The 22815-nt window shown below is 39.3% G+C and overlaps 1 protein-coding gene across 1 annotated transcript; it reads left to right on the top strand.

The window, feature by feature from the left end:
* Positions 1–6322: 6322 nt before the first annotated feature.
* On the top strand, positions 6323–22124 carry HELB (DNA helicase B). The gene is made up of 13 exons (XM_086472115.1): positions 6323–6536; positions 7769–8143; positions 10854–11080; positions 12431–13306; positions 14334–14505; positions 15308–15449; positions 16420–16550; positions 17553–17637; positions 19106–19165; positions 19744–19948; positions 20691–20825; positions 21066–21515; positions 22008–22124. The coding sequence occupies exons 1-13, from the start codon at positions 6323–6325 to the stop codon at positions 22095–22097; spliced, it is 3162 nt and encodes a 1053-aa protein (XP_086328241.1). The 3' UTR covers positions 22098–22124.
* Positions 22125–22815: the final 691 nt, after the last annotated feature.

Genomic DNA, 22815 nt, shown 5'->3' with positions numbered 1-22815 from the left:
CACGCTATCTGCTAGTTGAACTTTGGGCTTCCTTTGTGCATATATATATTCATTGAATTAGCTCATCAGTCCTTTGGCCTCGGAATGTTACAAGGGATCGGTTTAAACTAGCTCCTTGGGTGCTTATCTCAGCTGAGTTCATGGTACCAGTGACTTAGACAGCAAGCCTAACGAACCTGGTCAAGGCCTGTTTAATCGTGTCAGGTAAGATGTTACCTATTTATTAGCTCTGCTCAGCAAATAGTTAAAACCATCCTTGTGGGGGAAGAAAAACTCAGGAAAACAAGGATGCAAGCAAAACTAAAAAAATGCAAGTAAAGATTTTATGTATCACAGTGAGGTCTTAGTCAGGGATTGTCAGAGGTTTAGCTCTTTCAATGAGACCTCTCTTCCTGCTACCAGTTTTTTGGGGAAGTTAGTCTTGCAACACTAAAGAAAGTATTTTTGAATTTGCTTTTAAAAATGAATCTATCGTGCCTTTCAATGGCAAATAAATGGCCATAAAGAACACTGCCTATAAGAAAGGCAGGTAAGGGCTTGTCAGAGCATATTTAGTACCCATTTTCTTGACAACCTTGAGACTAGAAACTTTACTGATTTTTAAAAGTAAGCTTAACATTCCTATAATAACAACAAGTTTCCAAAATCTTAGGCAAAAGAAGAAAATTCTCAGCAATGTATCTAATCTCAGCACGCTCACTGCAAAAATAACAGTGCTGATTAACGACTCCTAGGAATACCAGTCCTACTTAATATTCATAGGCACTTGAATCATGTTTGTCTCTCTTGTGTCTGATCAAGAGATAATGCTATTGTCTGTCAAACATGCTGTACTTAGTATTTTGATGCAGCATAAGCTGTGCCATACTAACAAAAAAACCAGCCCTTCTAGATAGCTTGAGGAAATTTAGGATGTCTGCATTAATACCAAGGAACAAGACAGGTGGCCTTACACCACACACCACATTAGGTTCTTAAAGTGTTACTAGCCTGGGCAAGCGAAGAGCACAAATGTACACAATAAGGGTTTGATTATATCCGATAATAGTTGAGCATTTGCTGTTTGACACAGAAATTCTGGGTTCTACGTTAAATACCATGTGCCCTGAGGGAACAATGAAAGAGCTGCTGGTTTATGTTTCTTACAGACAAAAGAATGAGAGGATGCTGAGACACTACACAAAGCTATGAAACAAGAACCAGTGGTCAAGGCACAAAAAAAATCATTGCTGAACTTTTTTTTTAAAGGGATTTGGTTGTAGAGGGCTACATACTGGACTCCATGGGCTATATAAAGGACTATAAGCTTTATGACATTACCAAACATGTTTGTTTCTCATCTACTTTTTAGAAACAGGTCTTTTTTAAGTAGGACTTTTTGACATCTATTTCAAACCATTTGCTCTGCACACTGCATCAAGGCTTCATCAGTTCTTTTGGATAATGAAATGGTTGTGTTGGTTTTTAGATTCTTCTGAAGCCTTTAATAGGGAGCAGTCCTGTGTCAGAACTTCGAAGTAAATGCAAGGAACTTCCCTTGCTTCCTGATGCTCTGATAATGCCAAACACGTTTTCCAAGCAGAGTTCAACATTATTGCTAATGCTATGGTTCATATTGACAGAGTTCCAAGTCAAATCACTATATCTGTCCTGATCAGAGGGATCTATCCTACAACTCTCATTTTCAGAAAGCCTCTCTTCTAGACAATGATTAAGTGAGCTGCAATATGACGTTCTTATAACAACTCCCACTTTATTTTTTTTAATGTTTACATACATCTCAAGTTCTGCTAGTTCATTACTTAATAAAGCCTGTGAGACATACATATCTCATTCATGACATGTTTGACATCTTCTGAAATTCATTGTCTGGGAAAAACAATGTCTGTGGAATCATCACTTTCTGCCTTATCAATAGAAATGTCATTCAGCTGTGAAGTGATTTCACATGAGAAACTCTGATTAACAGTTTTAATTTATCTGCAGTAAATTTACAGTCCCTTTTCATTAGCCACCACCCTCCAAAAGCTTCTGTATGTTGGCACCCCTTCATGGGATTCCTAGACCTCCAAAATCACCATCCTCTAATACTAGGTCATGCTGCTGGTAGCTGACAACTCCTGGGCCTCATGTCGTCTTCCAGGAAGCTCATTACTAGCAGTAAGGATAGCTCACTGTCATTTGGGTCCAGCGCTTGAATCTAGCATCTCAAAAGGCAGCTAGGCTGGGTTGCTGCTGTCCATAATTTTCCTTCCTCAAAAGTATTGCTGTGGGGGTGATTCCTCTATGGCACCCTGAAAGATCATAGGGGAAAAACGAAACCCTTCCATCTCAAGAGGAATGAAAGTTTAAATCTCTCTCCACTGCTCCTGCCTCCTGCTGTGGTAGATACTTCACCTAATTTAATGCTCTGAGGGCTTCCTCAGAGCATCCAGGATTTGGTTGTCCTGGATGGCAACGCAGACTTGCTTTTGGAGTTCGGCAGACAGGAATCTCTTGAATTCCAGCGGAATATCAGGGAGCAATAAATATCCAAGCAAATTTGAGACTGGAGGATTCCCTCCTGCCCCCGGTCCTAGTCAGATTCAAAGATGAGCTGCCCTCTTTGAAGGGGATGTCTGGCGTGGGGCAACACTAAGAAATGTAGCAAGTCTTACTTAGTTCTGGAGGCTGCATTAATATGACCCTTAAGTGTACAAATGGTACCTGCCAGAATGTTCTGAAGATTGTTTTCACAGTAGGATTTCAAATACCCATTTAAAGGATGGAGATTTATATGTGCATATTTTATTAAGTGAAAACTTGCTAGTGTGTGTCAAGACGCAAAGCAGTAAGAGACAGCACAAATGATCTCTCCTTGTTCATCCTGACTACTTGCTTTTTAGTTCTTTGGATTTTTTTCCTACTGAACACAACAATATTGAGTTCAAATTTATAAACAGATTTTTCTCTGTGGACACAAGAGTAATAATTTCTTTAATGTCGTGTCAGATTATACTCTAAGAGTCATGAATTATCATGGCAGTGATATTATGGTGCATTAGAAGGTAAAATCATAGGGTTGTCAAAGCATGTTTTCCTTCTACTGTACATTCTTGGGTTTTGGGGTGGAATTTAAAGTCTGATATGATGCAGAAAAAGCCAGTCCCCAAAGCTGATCTAAGATTTAAAAGTACTTTTTGAATGATGATTTAAAACCTTCATGACAGAGTAATTTTTGACTGAATCTCCTGGCCTTGTGGTCATCTGTTTTTTAATGCTTAACAATCTTTTCTTGTACATATGTGCTGTGAATTTCTAAATCTATACAACTACTTATTTATTTTTATAATTTTCACGCTTATAATATGACTTTCATGGATGGAATCCTTCTTGTATTAGAGTTAACAATTTTACCATTGACTTCATAAAATCAAAGATTTACTTTAGCTTCTATTCTCTAACTGCATGGGTAGCAGTATTGAGTAAGGAGGGAGGAAAGAGAACCAAGCAGATGGGAACCTTAAACTTGACTACACTGCGGAGATGAGCAAATAATTTAGTCCCAAATTTTCAAAAGGATCCTCTAATTCTCAGTGCTTGACCACCTAGTTCTAGAAGACCAACCTTCTAGAGCAGCAAATAGTCACATTTCTGAAAATGAAGGCTTACCTATTTCAAGCTGGGCACACAGAAAATCATTCATAATCAGGATGCATCTAATCCTCAGTATCTGTTCCTCAATCTTTACAAAATGGACTATTTCCTTAATTGAATGACAAAGAGGAATGGAAATGTAAGACATCAGAGAGGAATTCAGCATGTATAGTACGGACTGTGGAAAGACAAGGAAATTCCAGTCAGGCTTGCTGAATATGGTGTTAAATTTTTATTTTCAGAATAGTCAGGGGCACTCAGACATCCAGTTTAACTTACACAAACACACATTTAAATGTGAAATGATGTTTCATATGAAAAATGTATTTTAAAGCACTGATTCAGACGTACCACTTCATAACACCATTAAGCACTTCAGTAAGCTAACGCTTTAAATTTTTTAAATTAACATGAATGTCTGTCCCCTCTCCTGTCTCCATTTTGTTGGCCATGTGTTTTCAGCCTGCCATGTAAAGGAGTTATTTAATTATCTGTGAATTAACCTGGAGAAAGAATACTATTATTTCAAGTCCACTCACAAAAGAACTGCAAACATCTATTTCAAGAGGAAGTCCATGGTCCTATGTGAGATTGAGCTGAAAGCCCCCAAGTTTTGTAAGGAGGAAGGTGGCGAAGAGAAGGCCATTCTTTCTACATTAGTCCTGTGGGTGAAGGGCCTCCTGGATCATGCGTGGGTAAGAGTCATGAAACAATGTGGAAAACAACTGGGTCTCTTTTAGCTTAGACCAAAAGGAAATGTTGTGTATCAATCTATTTTATTATATATCACTTTTTCTAAACGTATGTATGAACAACCTTCGCTACTTTTTTGAAGGGTATGCCTATGCTGCTGACAGCTTCTCAGAAGCTGGGCAAACAATTTGCTGCTGTGTCTAGACCTTATCTTTAGTGTAATATCAGGCATTTCTATGTTGCCCTTTGGTCCGGAGTGCAAAACCACCCAGTTAGTTAATTTCAAATGGAAGAATCCATCAGCCTTTGCACCAGCACCTGCTGCCTTTGCCTCTCCTTTAACCTGTGTGCCAGTATTCTGAAGTGGCAGCAAGACATCCATAGTGGCCTCCAGTTTAGTTTGTGTGACACCAGTCCAAAGCAAAACAAAGGAGGAACTGGAAGAAAATAGTAAAAAAATTAAAGAAGGGGCAAATGAAAATGCAAGTCAGCAAAATTAATTTTATTTTTTGAAAATAAACCTTACCAAGCAAACTTAGTTCTTTGATGAAAATTTGTACTAGCTGAGAGGGGTGAACATGCAGAAATACAACTATGTGACGTTTTGTTAAAAAACCAGAGCTACATAATAACACGGCAAATATTAACCTGTTAACTGGTAACCAGTGACAACCAGTTTAAAACAGATCCTAGAAATACTTGCTTTCATTACTGAATAGCAGGATTTCTGGTGGACTTCAGGAGAGATCAGTACTAAACGTGATACCGCTTGGTATTTTCATTGATGAGCTGCAAGAAAACATGAAACTGCTGTTTGAGGAAGGCAGACAAGGCAAAGACCTGCTGTGTTGAACAACAGCGAAGACTAAGCAGCTATGTGAACTGCCCGCGTTGGTGCAAATCTGCAGTGGTAAGAAAAAGTTATCCACGCTAAGCTAGATAAGTAGAGATGTTCTTCATTAACGATGCGCACCGTGCGCACCGGGGACATGTGGTCCTTCCCAAAGATGTCCACCTGCACGCTGCAATCAACAAATATATTAAATTTATATGTATTCAGTCTATACAATGCATATTCATTATCATTCTCTCAATGATTGGTTCTTCTTCTCTCGCTTCTGATGCAAATTAGAGCGCAGCCTCAGTCTAGTCTTCTATTGTTCTCTTTTGAGTAGGTGGTATAATTTGGGTAAGTGGTCTGTGAGTTGGAGGTCTCAACCACTCCTCAAATTGGCCATATATGGTCAAGGAACATGTCCTTGGCTCGTAGGCTCTTGGCTCGTACCTGTTTTGGTCATGATTCAAAGATTATGCATAATGGGTTCCATAATAAATCCTATCTAGCAGACATCTTGGACTATAACATATTATCCTTGTTTCTAACCACTAACAGATTATTGGTTAATGAGTACCTTAGGTCTGAGTCTTTACAGGCGTGTCTTAGCAGCATTGGCAATACAGATTTTATTTTATATTTGATTATTTATTCCATAACAACTCCACTGAGAGTTATTTCCCCAAAATAATCATTAGTTTCTCCTACTAAGATCCACTAATTAGAATTCTTGATATCCAAATCAAGATGGGAAAAGTAAGGGGATTTCTAAGCAGTATCCTAAAATCCTAAATCTGGTGCTTTGTGCACCAGCGTTACAACACAGGGGAGTACGGGTGATTTTAGAGGACCTCCTGGAAAACGATTTGCCAGTTATACGTAATATTATGCGACTTTGGGGGACAGCTGGGTGAAGTATAATAGGATGTATTCAAAATCTGATACTTTTGTGACCAAAAAGCCCGCCTCAGGCTTCCCCGCCACCGCCGGGAGGGGAGCGGGGCCGCGGCCACCACCGACACCCGGCCGTGACCCGGCGGGCCCTGTGGCACCGTTTCCCGCCGCCCCTGACGTCTCTTTCCGCGGCGGGCGCGGAGCTGTGGGCGGGCCGGGCGGAGGGATCCCGCGGGAGGGCGTGCCACGGCATCCGGGGCCGGCATGGCGGTGTCCGTCCAGCCGCGGGGGGCGGCGGTGGAGCTGTGGGGGGTGCTGCTGCCTCCGCGGCGGGCGGCGGCGGCAGCAGCAGCAGCAGCAGACGACTCAGAGGAGGAGACCGAGGAGGAGGCCGAGGAGGAGCCGTACTTGGCGGAGGCTGCGCTCCTGGAGGCTTCCGGGACGGAGCTGGCGGCCGCGCTGCCCCCGCGCCGAGCCGGTGAGGGGCGGCGGGAGCGGAGCGGGGCCGGGCGGCGGGAGGGCAGGCAGGTCCCGGGGCCCTCCCCGGCCTGCGGCCCCCTCGGAAGAGGGTTTGGGCTGGCTGGCGAGGCCGCCGAGTGCCGCTCGCTGGTTTCAAAGGCTGCGCCTGGCTGGCGTCGGGAGGCCCTGGCTGATAATGCGGAGTGTGGTGACCGTAAATGGCACCGAAACTCGCGCCTTCCCCGGTTGCCGGCTTCATTACAAGTAAAGGGAAAACGAGCCGCAGCAGGTGATACGCCTTACGCAGGTGGTAGAAGGGCGGTGTAATCTGCGCTCTTGTATGGCCACAGTAGGGCAACAGTAAGAAAACACAAGAGTTTTTCCATTCAGTTTAACTTCACACAAAAAAACGCGGTGTTTTTTTCTTTTATGAAATGTAAGAGTGTTGATACTTGACACTGACTTCCTGATTTCTATTTAATACTTAGAAAAGTAGGTGATGTTGGAGCAACTTCTACCTAGGAAGAATGTTTTATCTGAAAATTGCTCGAGAAATGGCTCATGTGACAGACCTAAGAGGGGCTGGTGCTCTGGTCGGGGGAGAAAGGTGCTGCCAAGTGTAGGTGCTCACTTTGTTCTGGTCGTAGCATTTAGTCCCCAGTCATGGATTGAGGAATGGTGTATTCATTTTGGTGAGGGAAAGAGGAGGCAAACCAGGTCATACAAAATGTTGTTTATTATATTAATTGCTTATAGTTTTGGTGTTTTGAGTTGCAGGAAGTATTTGATATACAAATGTATCTGAAAAGAAAGTAGGCACAGTGATGGAATACTTCGTGGGAAAACTGTTAAAAATTGAATTGCGAACTTAATATATAACACTATATATATACATGTATGTATACATATGCATGTATACATGTGTATATAATGGTCTTATATTAAACTATATGCCAATGTGTTTAATTGGCTAAATAAACGTTCATACGCGAGTTTAATTTTGTAGTTCTGATCCTTAGAGGAGCAGTTTTAGTGCATGTTTCTAAGGTTGGTTTTGCTTTTGTTTTTAAATACTACGGGAAAGACTGACATGAGGAAGTTTGTGAAAACCCTTACTTTATTTTTACTACTGCAACTTACACAAAAGACAGAAATAAGCTTTGGAGGAACAAAACTCTTAATCAAACCAAACTTTTTAATCTTTATGACTGTCAATTAACAATGGTTTTATTTTTCTTTTTAATGATTCAGTTGTTATACAAGAAGACAGCTCCAAAAAGGAGTATGAAGTAGTCGGACGTTTTCCATTAGTTGACCCTTGGTGGAGAGTTAATGTTAAAGTTAAAAAAATGGGGTCGAAGTACTTTGTGCAAGGATATCCATCATATTTTCTGCGGACTGATATAGAAGAAAACAGCCGACAAATCTTTTCACTCTTTCTTAAGGAATGTGACGTTCCTGAGGATTTTAAAGAGAAGTTTTTTGCTTGGTTACCTACAGAGTCTATGCTGAATTTTAGAAATCTTGAAGAAAAACTAAAACAGTTCCAAGTTTCATACTTACAGACAGGAACGAAGCAAAGAGACACCAAGGCTTATGACATCTTCTACTATGTTTTGAAATCATGTAGGTATATCTTGTGCTCTTTTGATTGTTTTATAGCTAATGAGTTCAATCTGGGATGCTGCGTTCAAGCTAACATGTCTTCATATGAAGTGTATTTTCAAATGAATTTTGAACATGCAAAGATTTTTTTTTTTTTTTTAAATTTGAGGGCAGTGGGACAGCTGACTGGTTAAAGATAGGCATACAGTTAGAAACACATAAGGACTTTACTGAATTCTGTAGGCTGGCTGAGTAGAATTGTCTGTGCTAGGGATGTGAAGACACTGCTGCTGGCTTCCCATAGTTTATTCAGATATAACAAGGCTTATCAAAACGCGGGTTCAGCAACGCTTAAACATGGTGGTATGGCTCTTTGGGACAAATACGTGTTCGAAAATAGTATAGCTGCTTCTTTGTAGTGCAGGGAAACAGCAAATGAGCTCAGTGTAGTCCAAATCAGCTGCACTAAATAGGCTATCTAAGTGTGCTTGAACCCTGCTGGTCAGCAGATTGGTGTGGCGAGGGAGCAGTGTGCGGAGACACTGGTGTGTCCCCACATGGAGATAGTCCAGGATTGCTGACGATCCTGTTGTGAACTACGTTGATGTGACTGTATGGGTGTTGGAGATTGGATCGGGAGTGTGCCTTTGAAGCAAATGTCCTTGTCCCCATTGTGATGCAGTGTGCCAGAGTATTGACTGTGTCCTGCTGGGTGAAACCCAAAAGATGCATTCCAGTTGCATGCCTAAGGTACTTCAACCCCTAATTCAGTCTGTGGGACCAGACTATGGCTGGTCTGAAGCAAAACACTGAAATAGTCAAGATGTCCGAGGTGTGTCTGCCACACTAGCTCTCGTTTCTGTTGTACCGTGTTCCGGATGCGAACGGAGGCACTCCTGGGTTGGTGCTGTACAGAGCGACTTAGGTGTCAGTGCCGTGAGGCTCGGTACTCTGAACTGGAGGAAGTTGTTTAAATTCAGCTGCAGCTGTGCATGAATCTGTGCAGACAGGTTGCGTCTATCTACTGTTACGTGCAAGCAAATGAAGTCTTCCAGTACCAGGTTTACTGGGCAGTGTCAAGTCAAAAGATGGAGGTGACTGTTTCAGAGGTCAGATCATGTTTAACAGGAGAGTTCAGAGCTTCTGCTGGGCTTGAGCTGACTTTACTCCAAACCATACATGTAACGAGAGGAAACTTTTTGCAGTTCTATGGACTTTCATGCTTTTTCTGCTGATTTTGTGATGGTAGAAAAGTTCTTAACCCCTGTTTACGGACCTTAAATCTTTTCATGACCACAAAGTGATGAGAATCAATAATGGTAGAAACTTGGATCTAGTTCACTGTGTGAGTTTTAATGGGATATATGGATCACTTTTGATTGAGACTCATCCAGTATGTTCATGAATCTTCAGGGGTGAAGGTTGAATGGTGTGCCTAGGTATCCCGTTCACTGTTCTTGTAGTTGGTGGATTTTTCCTAGTATCTAACTTAAATTACTTTACTACAAATTAAGCTTTCTTCTTTCTCTGTCATTAGGCAAGACAAACAGCAACTCACCCCCTGTATGGCATGTTGCTGTTATTGCTGTTGCCGGTTTTTTTTTGTTTTTTTTTTTTTTTTTCTGGTTGTCATTAATTGTTACGGGTTCAAGCAGTTTGTTCTTCAAGTCTTCATGATATTTTTGTATGGAAATAGTGTGTTTTGATTCTCCACGTGTAAATTAAGTACTTTAAAAGGAAAAGGAAAAATCTTTTGTCTTTCTGTGGGTAAGACAGTGATCAGAAAAAATACTTAACTGAGAAAAATTGGTGTTTTAAATTTGAAATTACAAAGTTTCCTTAACACTTGTTTGAAAATGGCATTTTTTTCTCTTGCCAAGAGTTAAAACTGCTAGAAGTTTCACTTTCTCTTCTGAAATTTGCTTCACTTTCTCTTCTGAAATTTGCTTCACTTTCTCTTCTGAAATTTGCTTCACTTTCTCTTCTGAAATTTGCTTCACTTTCTCTTCTGAAATTTGCTTCACTTTCTCTTCTGAAATTTGCTTCACTTTCTCTTCTGAAATTTGCTTCACTTTCTCTTCTGAAATTTGCTTCACTTTCTCTTCTGAAATTTGCTTCACTTTCTCTTCTGAAATTTGCTTCACTTTCTCTTCTGAAATTTGCTTCACTTTCTCTTCTGAAATTTGATTTTAAAAGCAAGGTATAGAGCAAATCAGTTTCATTATCCCCCTTTTGCAGATCACAAGACTGATACAAGCAGGAAAAGTGATAGCTTAAGTTTGGGGTCATTGAGAAAGCCGGTGCAGAGCACTGTAAGTTCCTCTACTGATCTGATACTACAAATTTAGAAGCCCGTTATTCTGGATTGTAAACATTCTTCTGTGTGTCTGTATGAAAATTATCTTTAGGTAAGAGGCAGGTTTGGTGAGGTCTGAACTGACTTTCTACAAAATACTATTGAGTATGTGGTTTAAACCTATTGTATAATATGTATCTTCCAAATGAGGACATTTAGTTGCTGTTTTTGTCATCTGTTTGCATTACTTTTTCCCAAGGCAGTTCAGGGAAAATCAACTTCAAAAGAGTTTGAAAAAGATTACAGAGAACAAGAAACTGAAAGAAATTTGGGATATTTTGGGTAGAACGATAAAAGCCAGAGCCAGTTTAAATTGTTAATTTACAATTATCTTCATATGTTGCTTAAAATTTTCTTTGTTTATGGTGCATACAGTTGCAGGAAAGGCCGTATTGGTAGCTCTGACTTTTCCGATGATACTGGAGTTCTTGCCAGTTCTTCTGCCGCGCCATTTCTGCTGTCTGTTGGGTATGGTATGTTGGCAAAGAAAGACTGAAGAAAATAATGGTACGGAAGGTGAGGAAGCACATTTTCCAGACAAGATGCTAACAAAATTGGATGAGATATTAAAGAATGAGCCATGGAAACTTGGATTCAGCAGGGTAAGTATTGTTAAGCAGGGTAAAAAATAGTGTGTTTGTTACTTTTGAGCTTCATTGGAATACAGTGCTGTTTCAGTTACATTCAGTTTGGTAACTGGGCATTTGTAGGAGGCAAGCTTAGTTTATTTGGAATGGACGATGTACTGAACTCAGCTTTAGCAAAGGATTTTTTTTTTTTTCCAGTTGGTCTAAGATAAATTAATCTTGGAAGATTTTAAAAGTGATTTTGTTACACCACTTGTGTAATCTTTTCTACAAGGAACAGAAAATTAAATACTTGAGGTAATAAAGTAAGAAAGCTAATTTGAAACCCTCACTTGTACTGTCCAGTTTTATACTGGCAAAAGAGATTTTCTGTTCTTCGTACGTAGAACAGTACCTGTGCTTTTCATAGTAAGGTAGGTAAGTTACTCTGCAAGAGGTCATCTGGTCTAGTGGTTGTCCTTTTTGATAATGGGTTTTGCAGTTGCTGCTTACCTTCCTGATTTCCTTTGCTGCGCTTGCTGTGCAGCTTCGCCGCTGCCCCTCACCTTCGCACTCCTGTACCTCAGATGGGAGCTATAGCTTAATAGGTCAGAATCGTGGTTAGTTAATCCCTCTGCTTCAGCCCACCCCTGCTCTTACTGACAGGTGTTCTGGCTTGTCTTTAAGAGTTTCAGAGATTCAGCAGCCTGGCCGATGTATTCCAGTGTTTCACATACTTTCCTTTAAAAAGCTTTTCCTGATGTCCTGTTTGACTGTTCCTTGGTGCAATATAGACTTGTTGCTCTCTTGTTTCTTGTACCAAGGACCTGCATTGTCACTGCAGATTTTTTTATTGCCTGAAGACCATCTTTAGCATTTTCTCTTAAGGCTCAGCAAGTCCAATTCATTTTTCTTTCCCTCAGGAGTTAATTTTTTTTTGCATATCTCAGTCTTTCACTATTTTGTGGTAGTCTCTGTAAAGGTGGTGTATTTCTTGAAGTAGCATGTTCAGAATCGGGCACGTTATTCTGGCTAATGCCTTTCCTATGCTCTGTTTCTACAGTTTTTGTGCCTTCATTTGAAAATGTGCTGATTAGGTGTGCATGGGTTCTCCCTAATACCCAATTTCTGTAGCAAGTTTTTGATTTTTAAAGTTTCCATTTTATAGAGAAGGGTGACTGAGAGGAATTATCATTCCATCTTACTTTTAAGTATCTTTTGTATATCTTGAAAAGCGTTATAACTTCATACATTATGAAAGGTACATAAATTTTTTTGTAGACTTCAACCCTCTGAATTGCAATTTGTATTTACTAGGAGGAATGTTATTCAGCAAAAGTCTAACATCTGAAATACATGTTTGCTTTTATTCTTCTTGGGGAAAAGATTACCTATAGGGAACTGAACCTTTCGTACTGTGAGGCAACGTGGGCCGCCTTCTGTCAGTGTGAACATCTCCTGTGGAAGATTCCTGACTTGCAGAAGAATGCATTAATTCTGTATGATCAGCTCAAGAAACAGTGTAGAGAAATGGGACATACTTACGAAGATCAAGATGAATTAGCTCGTTTTGTATCTAAAGAAACGTCCATTGAGCAAGTTTGGCAATCTCTTGAGTTTTTGAAAGAACAGAACATAGTGGTTAGGGAGAAAAAACTAGTGTTTCTGCCTCATCTTTACAAGTCTGAAAAAGACATTGCAGTGTGTATAGCTGACCTTCTGTCAAGCTGCCCGTGGCAACTGGATGTTGATGTGAGAAAGATACTTAACGTTTCTGAGACATCAAGAGAAATAGTAGATAACAAAGTGAATGTTACCCAGGCTTATGAAATGGAACATCTGAAGGAAAATAGTCAGGACAATAACAACTGTGAAAATCTCTTTCCTGAAAACGAAGTGGGGTCTGCCTCTGGTACCCAAAGTAAGGCAGAGGTAGACTTAGATCAGGTGATTGCTATGGAAAAGATTTGTTCTAATCCTGTCACAATCATAAGTGGAAAAGGAGGCTGTGGGAAGAGTACAGTAGTTAGCTGCCTTTTTCGTCACTTAAAGCAGATGGAAAAAGAAGTGGAAGCTGCTTCTAAGGACTTTGAAGAAGACCTGGATGCTTCTGAGGAATGGAATACCTTTGATCATCGTCAGTCAGAGTCAGAGAATATGTATACAAAAAAATTCTTGAATGTACTATTTACTGCACCTACAGGGAGGGCAGCAAGCCTTTTGAGTGAAAAAACTAAGCTTCCTGCATATACACTGCATCAGGTAAGGAATTTTTTTTGTAAATTTTGTTCTGAAAGACCTTTTGGCAGAGTCCATTCTTGTTTGGAAAAAAAAGCTTGTTATTAAACTTGTTACGAAGTGTGTAGCTATTAATGATAATGCTTAAGTGCAGCTTGTGAGCATTTGAAAGCCAGTGTTAGTTTTGGGGAATCATAAATTAATCATTTGAAATACAGTATTTGCTGTAGCTTTGGGGTTTGTGGGGTTTTTCCCTTTTTTTTTTTTTAATACACATCTCAAATTTGTGTTTTTCTGGGGCATCTGGTCTTTTTAGCTTTTTTTTTTTTTTTGGTTGAGAGAAATACTTTCTAGATGGCAGAGCTGTTTTCTAGTGTTCTGTTGCCTAGCAGTCCTATTGGTACTGCACATACATGAAGAGATCAGTAGATTGGGGTTGAATAATGACATAAATTTCATTCACGCAGTGTTTTCTTAATTACTGTTTAAAATTCTGCAAATTTTTTTTTAAAAAAGTAGAAAGCAAGCTCGCTGTTAATAAGCTTAGGTCAAGTCTTGGTTGTCCTAGATAGTGGAAGGTGCCAAGGAGACGTTGGAGGTGTGGCATAGTCTGTATAAAATAAAATTTTAATATCATAAAAAGTACTGTGGGCTTATTTTGTGTTTGGGGATTGGATAGTTGTCTGTTCCCCTTCCCCATGCAATGTTGGGGATTTGTTACTGTCAGTGAGTTGTAGTAGGAGGTGTTCTGTAAATGAGCAACCTAATGGCTGACCTTTTATCCTTGAAGGTCCCTGCAGAAAAAATAAAGGATGCATTTCTGTGCTTTTATGTAAGTGAGTGTTGATAATCTCAGCTAGAAATATATTCACCAAGGAGGAAAATAGGACTGAACAGTTAAGTCTTCTGAGTCTTTACAGGTTTAAGTTCAGAATTTCAGATAATAGCTCTAAATGCAGCACCAGAAGATACCACACTCTGACTGCCTTTAAAAGACAGTTGCTTACAGTTGATCACAGTTGGAACTTGATTTGTTTCGATTTGTTTCTAGGTCATCTATAGTTTTAAATTGTGGAAGCAGAGTGAACAAGTACAGCCGTGGAAATTTTCTACTGTGACAGTTCTGATTGTGGACGAAGGAAGTTTGGTGTCTGTACACATTCTTAGTTTAGTTTTAAAACTCTTGTGTGAGCATGCTCAGCTTGCCAAACTTATTATTCTAGGTAAGTGAAACGGCAAATTTAGCATTTCACAATATTTAATCATGCACAATATACAGTGTAAGTATCAGAGCTGCCACTGGTCTCACCGAGTCTCTTAAAAACCCCAGAATGTTACATTGTTCTGTACTTGGATATTTCTGCTTATTCATAAGGTCCGATGAGAGAGACAGTTTTCCATCTCTGCTGTCATATGAAAGTATCAGTATCTGTGGTTTCTGTTAGCAGTCTTTTGTCTGATTCTGAAAGTATTATTACGACCTCCATGTGGTAGCTTATTACATCTTGGAACGGGGAAACTTTTCTGATTTCCTTAATTTAAAGAATCTAGTGTTAACATATTGATCACATGTTAAAAGTGAGGTTTCATGTCATTTTTAATGCTAGGATCATCTTGTTTTAATTCAGAAAGGAAAAGGAAGTGTAAAATCAAAATTTTCTGCTTTCTCAGAGGTTTGCTTTTTGGCTTGCTATTTATGACACTTGTTTTTAAATACGTAACATTCAAAATCTGTTTGAATAGGATGTGATTACTGTGAGTGTTCATCATGCAGAGTGGTTTGCACTTGCTAGTAAAGCATTACTAAGTGAGGAATATGAAAAGTTTAAACTACGCTACTGCCTGATTCCCCAAACAAAGTTTCTTAGATTCTTGATAGTTTTATTTCCCGTGAGTTGTATGGAGGAAGGATGTTACTCTCTAGAGGGTTGAGTATTTATTAATTCCAGTGGGGTTTTTTTAAGACAGTTTTTAAGAGATGATCTGTTATCTCTTCTCACAAATACCAGTTTGCATTTTGTTTAGGTGATACTAGACAACTACCAAGCATAGACCCAGGAAACATGTTACCTGATATCTTTGAGGGTCTACAATCAAGAGGCTTTTCCATAGAACTGAGAACTAATCACAGAGCTGAATCGCAACTAATTGTAGATAATGCATCAAGGTAGGGTTTCCTTATCTATGTAAGAAGCATTCTTGTAGTAGGCCCGGTCCTTTACCTGCAAAATAGTGGTGCATCTGCATTTGACTCTATAGTACTGCTTCTGTTACAGTTTTTTATTCAAAACCAGTAACACTGGTTTTAAAAACAAACCCCAAAACAACAACATCAACAAAACCCCACAGTTCTTTCCAGGAGTATATGTATTGGATTAAAAAAATAAATAAATCTGTGTTTGCTGGAATACTCCTGAATTTTATGGGATGTATTTCTCCATCAGATACTCTCTGTTGTTTTCAAATGGGTTGTGCGTGCACAGATCGCTTTATGCCTTCTGAAATGACTTACAATTGTTTCTCTAAAAATGAAGTTTTAAAGACATTGCTGGTGAGTGTGACAGCAGCTGAAACAGGCTGACTTACATTGAGAGTTTAGATGTCAAGGGCCATTAAGTCATAGTCTCTTTTATTTTTTTTTGCTGTAGTAATACCTGGAACCTTTAAATGTTTCCAGCATTTGTATTAACTTTTGGTCTGGAAATAACCCTGTTTACTATCAGTGCATGATTTCTTTCTTAAACCTCAAACAGCAAAATCTAGGTCTGAGGGCCGAAGACCTTTTGATGTTGATGGAATTTGAGAAGAGTCTGAACATTTGCAAGATGTCCAGACTAACTGTTTGTAAAACTACTAAGTGTTTTACAAGCACTCTCACTGTTGTGGTAACTTCTGTGTTACTCCAGTGTGGTCCCATGAGAAGAACTGCATGGGTAATACTAAGACTCTACTGCAGTGCTGAAGGGTTTAGAGAATAAGTTACCAATTTCTTTCATGTGAAATGAAGTTATGCTCAGAAGAAGGTGTTTTTGGTGTACGTAATGTAGATGACCAAAAATTGATGAATAGTGAACTTCAGGTTGATGCAGATGGAAATAATATTTATTTTCTGTTTTCTGTCCACTGCGCTGGTCAAGAATCTCTCACCGGAAGCTTCCTGAATTTGATGAGGTGCTGAAAGTTTCTGGTTGGAACGAGGAAATGACAATGCCAAGCCCAGAAAAGAAATTCATTCTTATTGCTTTGCCTGCTGGCGGGGGTTGTGACGGTATGTGTGTACAGTCAGTTTGTGATCTTGACTTTTGTTTTGGTGGACTGTTTGGCCGGAACTATCATTTTAGGAAGATTTAGTCTGGTTTTGTTTGCGGTATAGATTTAAATGCTAGATTCATAGTTTACCTTTTGCCTTCTGTAAGTGCACACAGCAGGACCCGTAAGTGCAAAGGATACACTGTAGAGCTCCAGCTCACCAGTTGGATTTTGAAATGGGGGTGATACAGCTTCCACCAGTGTAATCAAATGTGGTTGTTTTTTTTTTATGCTCTAACTGGAGCTGTCAAACCTTAAAAGATTAAATTTTTCACAGGTGAATCATTTGATTCAAGCAACTGTAACAGGATGGTGTGTTGGACAGGAATGTGCTCCCAGCTCTAGAATCGAGTTAGGAAAATGGAAGCAGAGGGGACAGCAGTGCTTCTTTAAAAATGTTTCGGTGTCAGGGTTAGGGCCATTGTTTTTTGGTTTTTTGACCTTTATTGGATAAGTGGATTGAGTGGCCTCTACTTTATTTGAATCAAAAAGCTTCAAGGCGGGTGTGAAAAGGAACTATATTAACTTATCAGCAAACAGAATACTAAGAACAGATTTCTTCTGTGAAATCTAAACATGTAGGTCTGTGGCTTAAAAATATTCTATCTTTACCTCTTTAATGTGCCGTATCAAAATCTTACTTTGCATGAAATACGCTCTATGCAGCTGTTGAACACAGAGAAATAAGAATTTCTCTCCTTCCATATCACTCTTGTTTCTCAGATTTTAATAGTGGGATAACTGCATGATACTTTTTGTGTGGTGTGTGGTTTTTTTTTGGGGGGGGCTGGGGGTGTTCTTGTGTTGTGGTTTTATTTTCTTTGTTGTTGTTTTAAACAAGTTGAAATGTCATTGAAGCTAGAAATGAGCAAAGGCAATTTCATACTGAATTATGGTTTTCTTTCGTAAATTGTTTGTTCTGTATATTATTATTACCTACCTTTTATGTCTTCTAAAACAGGTTTGCAAACTGCCATAAAGACTTTACTTAAAAAAGGACCAGGATTGCAGGATGCCAAACAATCGCAGTTCATTGCTTTCAGAAGGTAATAGAGCATGCAGGCACATTGAAAAAAATCCTTTCTAGCAGCCACAATCTAAAAATAGCTGAATGTGTTGAGTTGGAGAGACTAGTGGCAATACCATAAAATTACTAGAGAGAACAACAGGCCAGGTGTCTTTTCCTGTACCTTCTGGTTGCCCTGAGTCTCTCCATGGAGAATTGCTTTGGTTTTGTATAAGCCTAGTGTTATTTTGCACCATGATATCTGCCTTTGTGTTCATGTCCATCATGCACTGTTTATGTTAAAGAAAAAAAGGATGGATATAAGTGGTCAGTTTTTGTAGTAGATCTCTGAGAGCCTGTGCTCTGGTGTTTGCTAACAGCGCAGTGTTTTTCAGAACTGAAAGGTGAGGGCTTGACTGCAGGAGGAGCCCACACAAGACAAAGAAATGTCCATATTAAAATGTATCCCATTGTGGCAGATGTGAATTCCAGGGTGTGTGATGGAACATGAGACCTACTGTGTCTGCATGCTTCTGTCACAGGTGGACATTGACCAAATGACAGACAATACTTGCGTTGTGACCGCGTGACAAGGGACAGATTTAGTCATATGAACTGATGGGCATTAGTGCTGCTGTTGGGCAGTGGTGCATGCCTGTAGTTTAGATATTAGGAAGCACAATACTCGTCATTTAATAAGGGGTGGGGTGTAGGGCTCTAACACCCTTTGAAGACGGACTGCAAAGGTTAGTAATCGCTGATAACGTGAACTGTCACAGGAGCATGAACAGAATGGGTGGCCTGACAGAAACACTGAAGGGATAAATGTAATGTCCAGTAGTACCAATAGTCCATAAACTTACACTTCTGCACGAAAGGATACCCAAGAAAAAACTCTTCCACTCTATTTGTGAAGAACGTTTTGTCAGTATTTAAAAAACACCCACTATTTACAGGTTACTAATGTTCAAGTAAATGATTTATAAATTTTAGCTAATTCCTCTCTTTGTTGTGAATGCTGAGTAAATCTGAAATCAATTTGATTGCTCCAGTCTGCATTCAGGTACAATACTGTTATTAATGATTTTGATACAAGAGTTGTCTTTAATAGATTTGTAGGTACTTAATCTGCATTTAAAAGTTAAAATTCCAGGTCTTTAAAAAGCAAATAAATTTTCTGGCTATTTTTAATACATTCTCAGGCAAATAATGTACCCAGGCTTTAGGTCTTCTTTAGTTTTCTTCTTTGTCTTAAAACCAAATCTAGCTAATCTAGGTATGCATCACAAACATCCTTGCCTCACTTTCTGTGGTATTTAGACAAAACTGCTCCTTTACTGCTCTGTCTTCTGAACTCTGAATCGGTGATTGTTTTAATTGTTGGTGGAAGATATCATGGCTAAAATGGGCTTTTCCTATTATTTATAAATTAATGCTAATGTGACATTGCATGTAATTATGTTTTGTACATTGTGATTTTATTCATGTTCTTGTTTTGTATGATTTAGGCAAGATTGCAATCTAATAAATGAACTTTGTTGCCAACACTATTCAAATCATGTAACCAGGTAAGCCAGTGTTTTGCAATTTTTCCTGTGAACAATCTCACTTTGTTTTGGAAAGTGTTACAGTCAGCCAACAACCTAAGTAAAAGATACTAAAACTTTGAATGTTGCATCTAGATCTGATTATTTATGTTAGAAGTCATTTATATAATAATAATCTTTCTTTGATGGATTCTTTAATCTCAACCTGGACTGTGAACAAGAGATAACATAAACTAAGTGTTTGCCTTTCATTTAAATTGTCATTTATATGAATTCCAAGATTTCGAGTTAGTGCTGAATAGTTAAAATTTACATACTTGGAAAAAACCCTCAAGGTTGTTTATTTTTTGCCACCGTATGATTTCTAAATAGATTCTGAAATATTTTTGGAAGCAGGATTTTGGTGCTACTCTGTATTACTGGTTTTTACCAAAAGGTTTTACAAAAGTTCAAGAAACATCTTTTAAATGTCCATTGTCTTAACTGTTTTGAACATTATTAGGGGTTTTAATCTTGCCCAAGTATAGAGAGGGGAAAGAGAAGAAATACTGAGAGATACTTTGTAAATACATTTCTCCATTTTTCCTTCTCTGGCCTAGAGACCATAAAAACCGACTTTTATTTCAAATTGATGACAAGATTTCCTGCATGCGGAACACGTATCTCAAGGATCTCTTGCCAGACCGTGGTTTCAGAGAGGATCCTCATTGCCATGAACGCAAAAGTGGAGAAACCACCCTCACTACGGAGACTGCTGAGGAGGGCAAACGACTGTGCAATGGAGATATATTTTTTATAACAGGGGTAAGTCCTTGCTGCAAGAACTTGCACAAATAAACCCAGTGGTAATTGATTCAGTCCTTGTTGAATCCCCAGAACAAAACAATTCACATTTTAAAATCTCAGTGCAAAACACATAGTTAGCTCTTCTGCTAAGCTATCATGTGAAAGGCAAGAAAGAGGCAGGCTCGCAATAGCGAATTTAAAAAAAAAAATAAAATCTCTGGGCATTTTTGTCAAATGTGTTTCAGTTGATCTGCCCGTGTCCAGTGTAAATACATTCTGTAAATACTCAAATGTATTGTAATTGAAATGTGTAATGTTTTGGATATAGGGAGAGACATAGTCTTAAGTAAAGTCTAAAGCTAACGTTACAGCTTGAGTTCTCTGGCAGAAAACTAAGGTGACCAAAAAATACAGCAGCACAAACCCCTGTATTGTTCCGGTGGGTTCAGTGAGTTGAGTTGACTCAGCAGAGGGTCCAGTGAAAGTTTCGATATTTGTGCATGGGAAAGGGGGACCATGCAGGGTCGGTGGGAGAGAGCAGGCGCTTCTCCGTTTGTGGCCTCACTGGTATTATTTCACTGTACCGTAGGATAATCTATGTTTTCTGGGGGTTAAAACTTCCTTGGCATCTTTCACTCTGTTGACATTGCAGCTATTGTAATTTCAGGGAAAGTAGCACACGAACATACGTAGATCTACAGCTGTTGATCAAACTGCTGATACAAGCTTACTGACGAGTGCTCTTGTGCTGTTTCTTTAGGATGTAGAAATTGATAAACAGCGCTTACTGACCATTAGCAGCACCTACAGCTCCACTTTCACTGTGAAGTATAAGGCACTGAAGAAGCTATGTCACATAAAACATGCATGGGCCAGAACTATCCACACATTTCAGGTAAAAAAAAAAAAAAAAAAAAAAGAAAAGGCGCTATGAGCTGATAATACTCTCTCGTGGCTTCATCTTGCCATTGCACTGTATTTTCATGTGAAGGAGAAGCTTGCTTGAAACTAAAATTCCTTGAATGCAGGTGAGAAAATACTCTTGAAAGTGTCCCTAACTTCTTGTTCTTATAAGCTGTCTTTTTCTTTTTGGTAAACTACTTAGTTTGATAAGGCATTCTTAAACCTGTTTCAGGGTTCTGAGGAAAAAACAGTTGTCTACGTGGTTGGCAGTCCTGGCCGTCAGCACTGGCAGCACGTGTACACAGCCGTGACCAGAGGACGCTGCCGTGTCTACGTCATAGCTGAAGAGCTGCACCTCAGGAGGGCAGTCACCAACAAGAACAGGCCCAGAAAAACTCGCTTACAGAGATTTTTGAGAGAGGCAATCGCAGAAACAAGCAAGTGTCCCAAACAAACTTCCTCTCCCCCGACGAAGAGCTGGCAAAGTCAAGAGCTTGAGACTCGCTCCGTTTCTGTACCGCAAGGTGCTCCTGACCCATCTGAACCTCTAACTGAGTCTATTAAACAGGAAGGGTCAGCAGCTCTCAAAAAGGAAGAGCAGCCGGGCAGTTTGCAGCAAAGTCCATGTAAAAGACAACATACTCTTGCACAGAATTCTGAGGATGCTATGAAAACACCCGCTGTAAGTATCTCCTTACTGAGAAAGTTTAAAGCAAACTTTTGCACTCTCTTTCACCACCACAAGTCACCTGGACACTGTTACAATTCTTTTATTTATTTAATAGTTTTCAAGATGACCAGTAGTTGATGAAGCAGTCAAGTTTGGCAGATGTTTTCCTGGCGTAATATATGACTAATAGGGAAAAATAAAGCTATAATGTCAATAGCAGTAAATTTATACATCTTGTCACTCACTGGAGCGATCCCTTGGCTAGCTTAGCCTATATTCATTTATTCTTTGTGTACAGAAGTCAGTTTTTAGGAGCTGACCTGCTGTGAAAGATTTATATAAGATGTAATTGTTGATTTTTATACAGTCAAACATGCTTAACAGTTGCTTTTTTCATTTTATCTAATTTCTGAGCTCTGTCATGGGGAAAGAGTTTTTTTGAAAACATTGCTGTATTTTTGTTCTGGTTCTAACTCTGGTAACACTTTTCTTTTGTTTTGACAGGCAACAGTACAAGACTCCCCCCTTGGGTCTTCCAGACTGAAGAATCTAACTTTGGGAGAACCAACTCCCAGGAAGCTTTTCAAAAGCTAACAAACAATTAACTGTCCTTGCTATGAACTTTTCTTGGACCTGTTTTGTTCCAGATTTTTGGAACAGGGAAGCTGTTCAGAAGGCTTTCCTGTATTTGCTTGTTCTATGAAGAACAGCTTGTTTTAAAGTGAGCCCTTTATATTTTCAGTGATCGTTTTTTAGTAGGAGGTTACTTGGTGTGTCAGTCATCAAAACTCACATCATTCTTTTGTTTTGATAAAGAATGAATTTACAGGTCTTGTAGGATCCAGATGTTACCTTAAAAAATACACAGTGATGCCTAGGTTTAAAGACTGTAGCCATCCATACCAAGATTGGTCCGTCTCCTAATGCTACAGAACTGATGAGAAGCTGTACTGATGTGCCAAAACGGCAGCTGGCTCGAGTCAAAAATTAGTGTACAAAGGGGACTTCTTCAGGTTTGTCTAATGTGGCAGAATTGTGGGCATGAAGCTTTGATGGATTATGGGTTTTAATCTTGTTATAAATAGAACAAGAAAGTTGCAATCAGTGACACGGAAAATTTTTCCCCCGTTGTACTTGAAAGAGATGTACAACTTGCCATTGCAGCTTTTAGCTAGTAGTTATGTGCTGATAATGATCTTGGTAAGGAAAGCAAAGCTCCAAGTCAGACTTCAAATAACATTCCACTTTCAACCTTTTTTTTGTGTACTATATGTGACTTGCACATTGTAATTTTTGAGACTATTAAACTGAA

Source organism: Leptosomus discolor, chromosome 1, assembly GCF_034619465.1.
Source record: "Leptosomus discolor isolate bLepDis1 chromosome 1, bLepDis1.hap2, whole genome shotgun sequence".
Classification (NCBI taxonomy): Eukaryota; Metazoa; Chordata; class Aves; order Leptosomiformes; family Leptosomidae; genus Leptosomus; species Leptosomus discolor.
The sequence above is the reverse complement of the archived record's forward strand: the minus strand, read 5'-3'. Positions and strand labels throughout refer to the sequence as shown.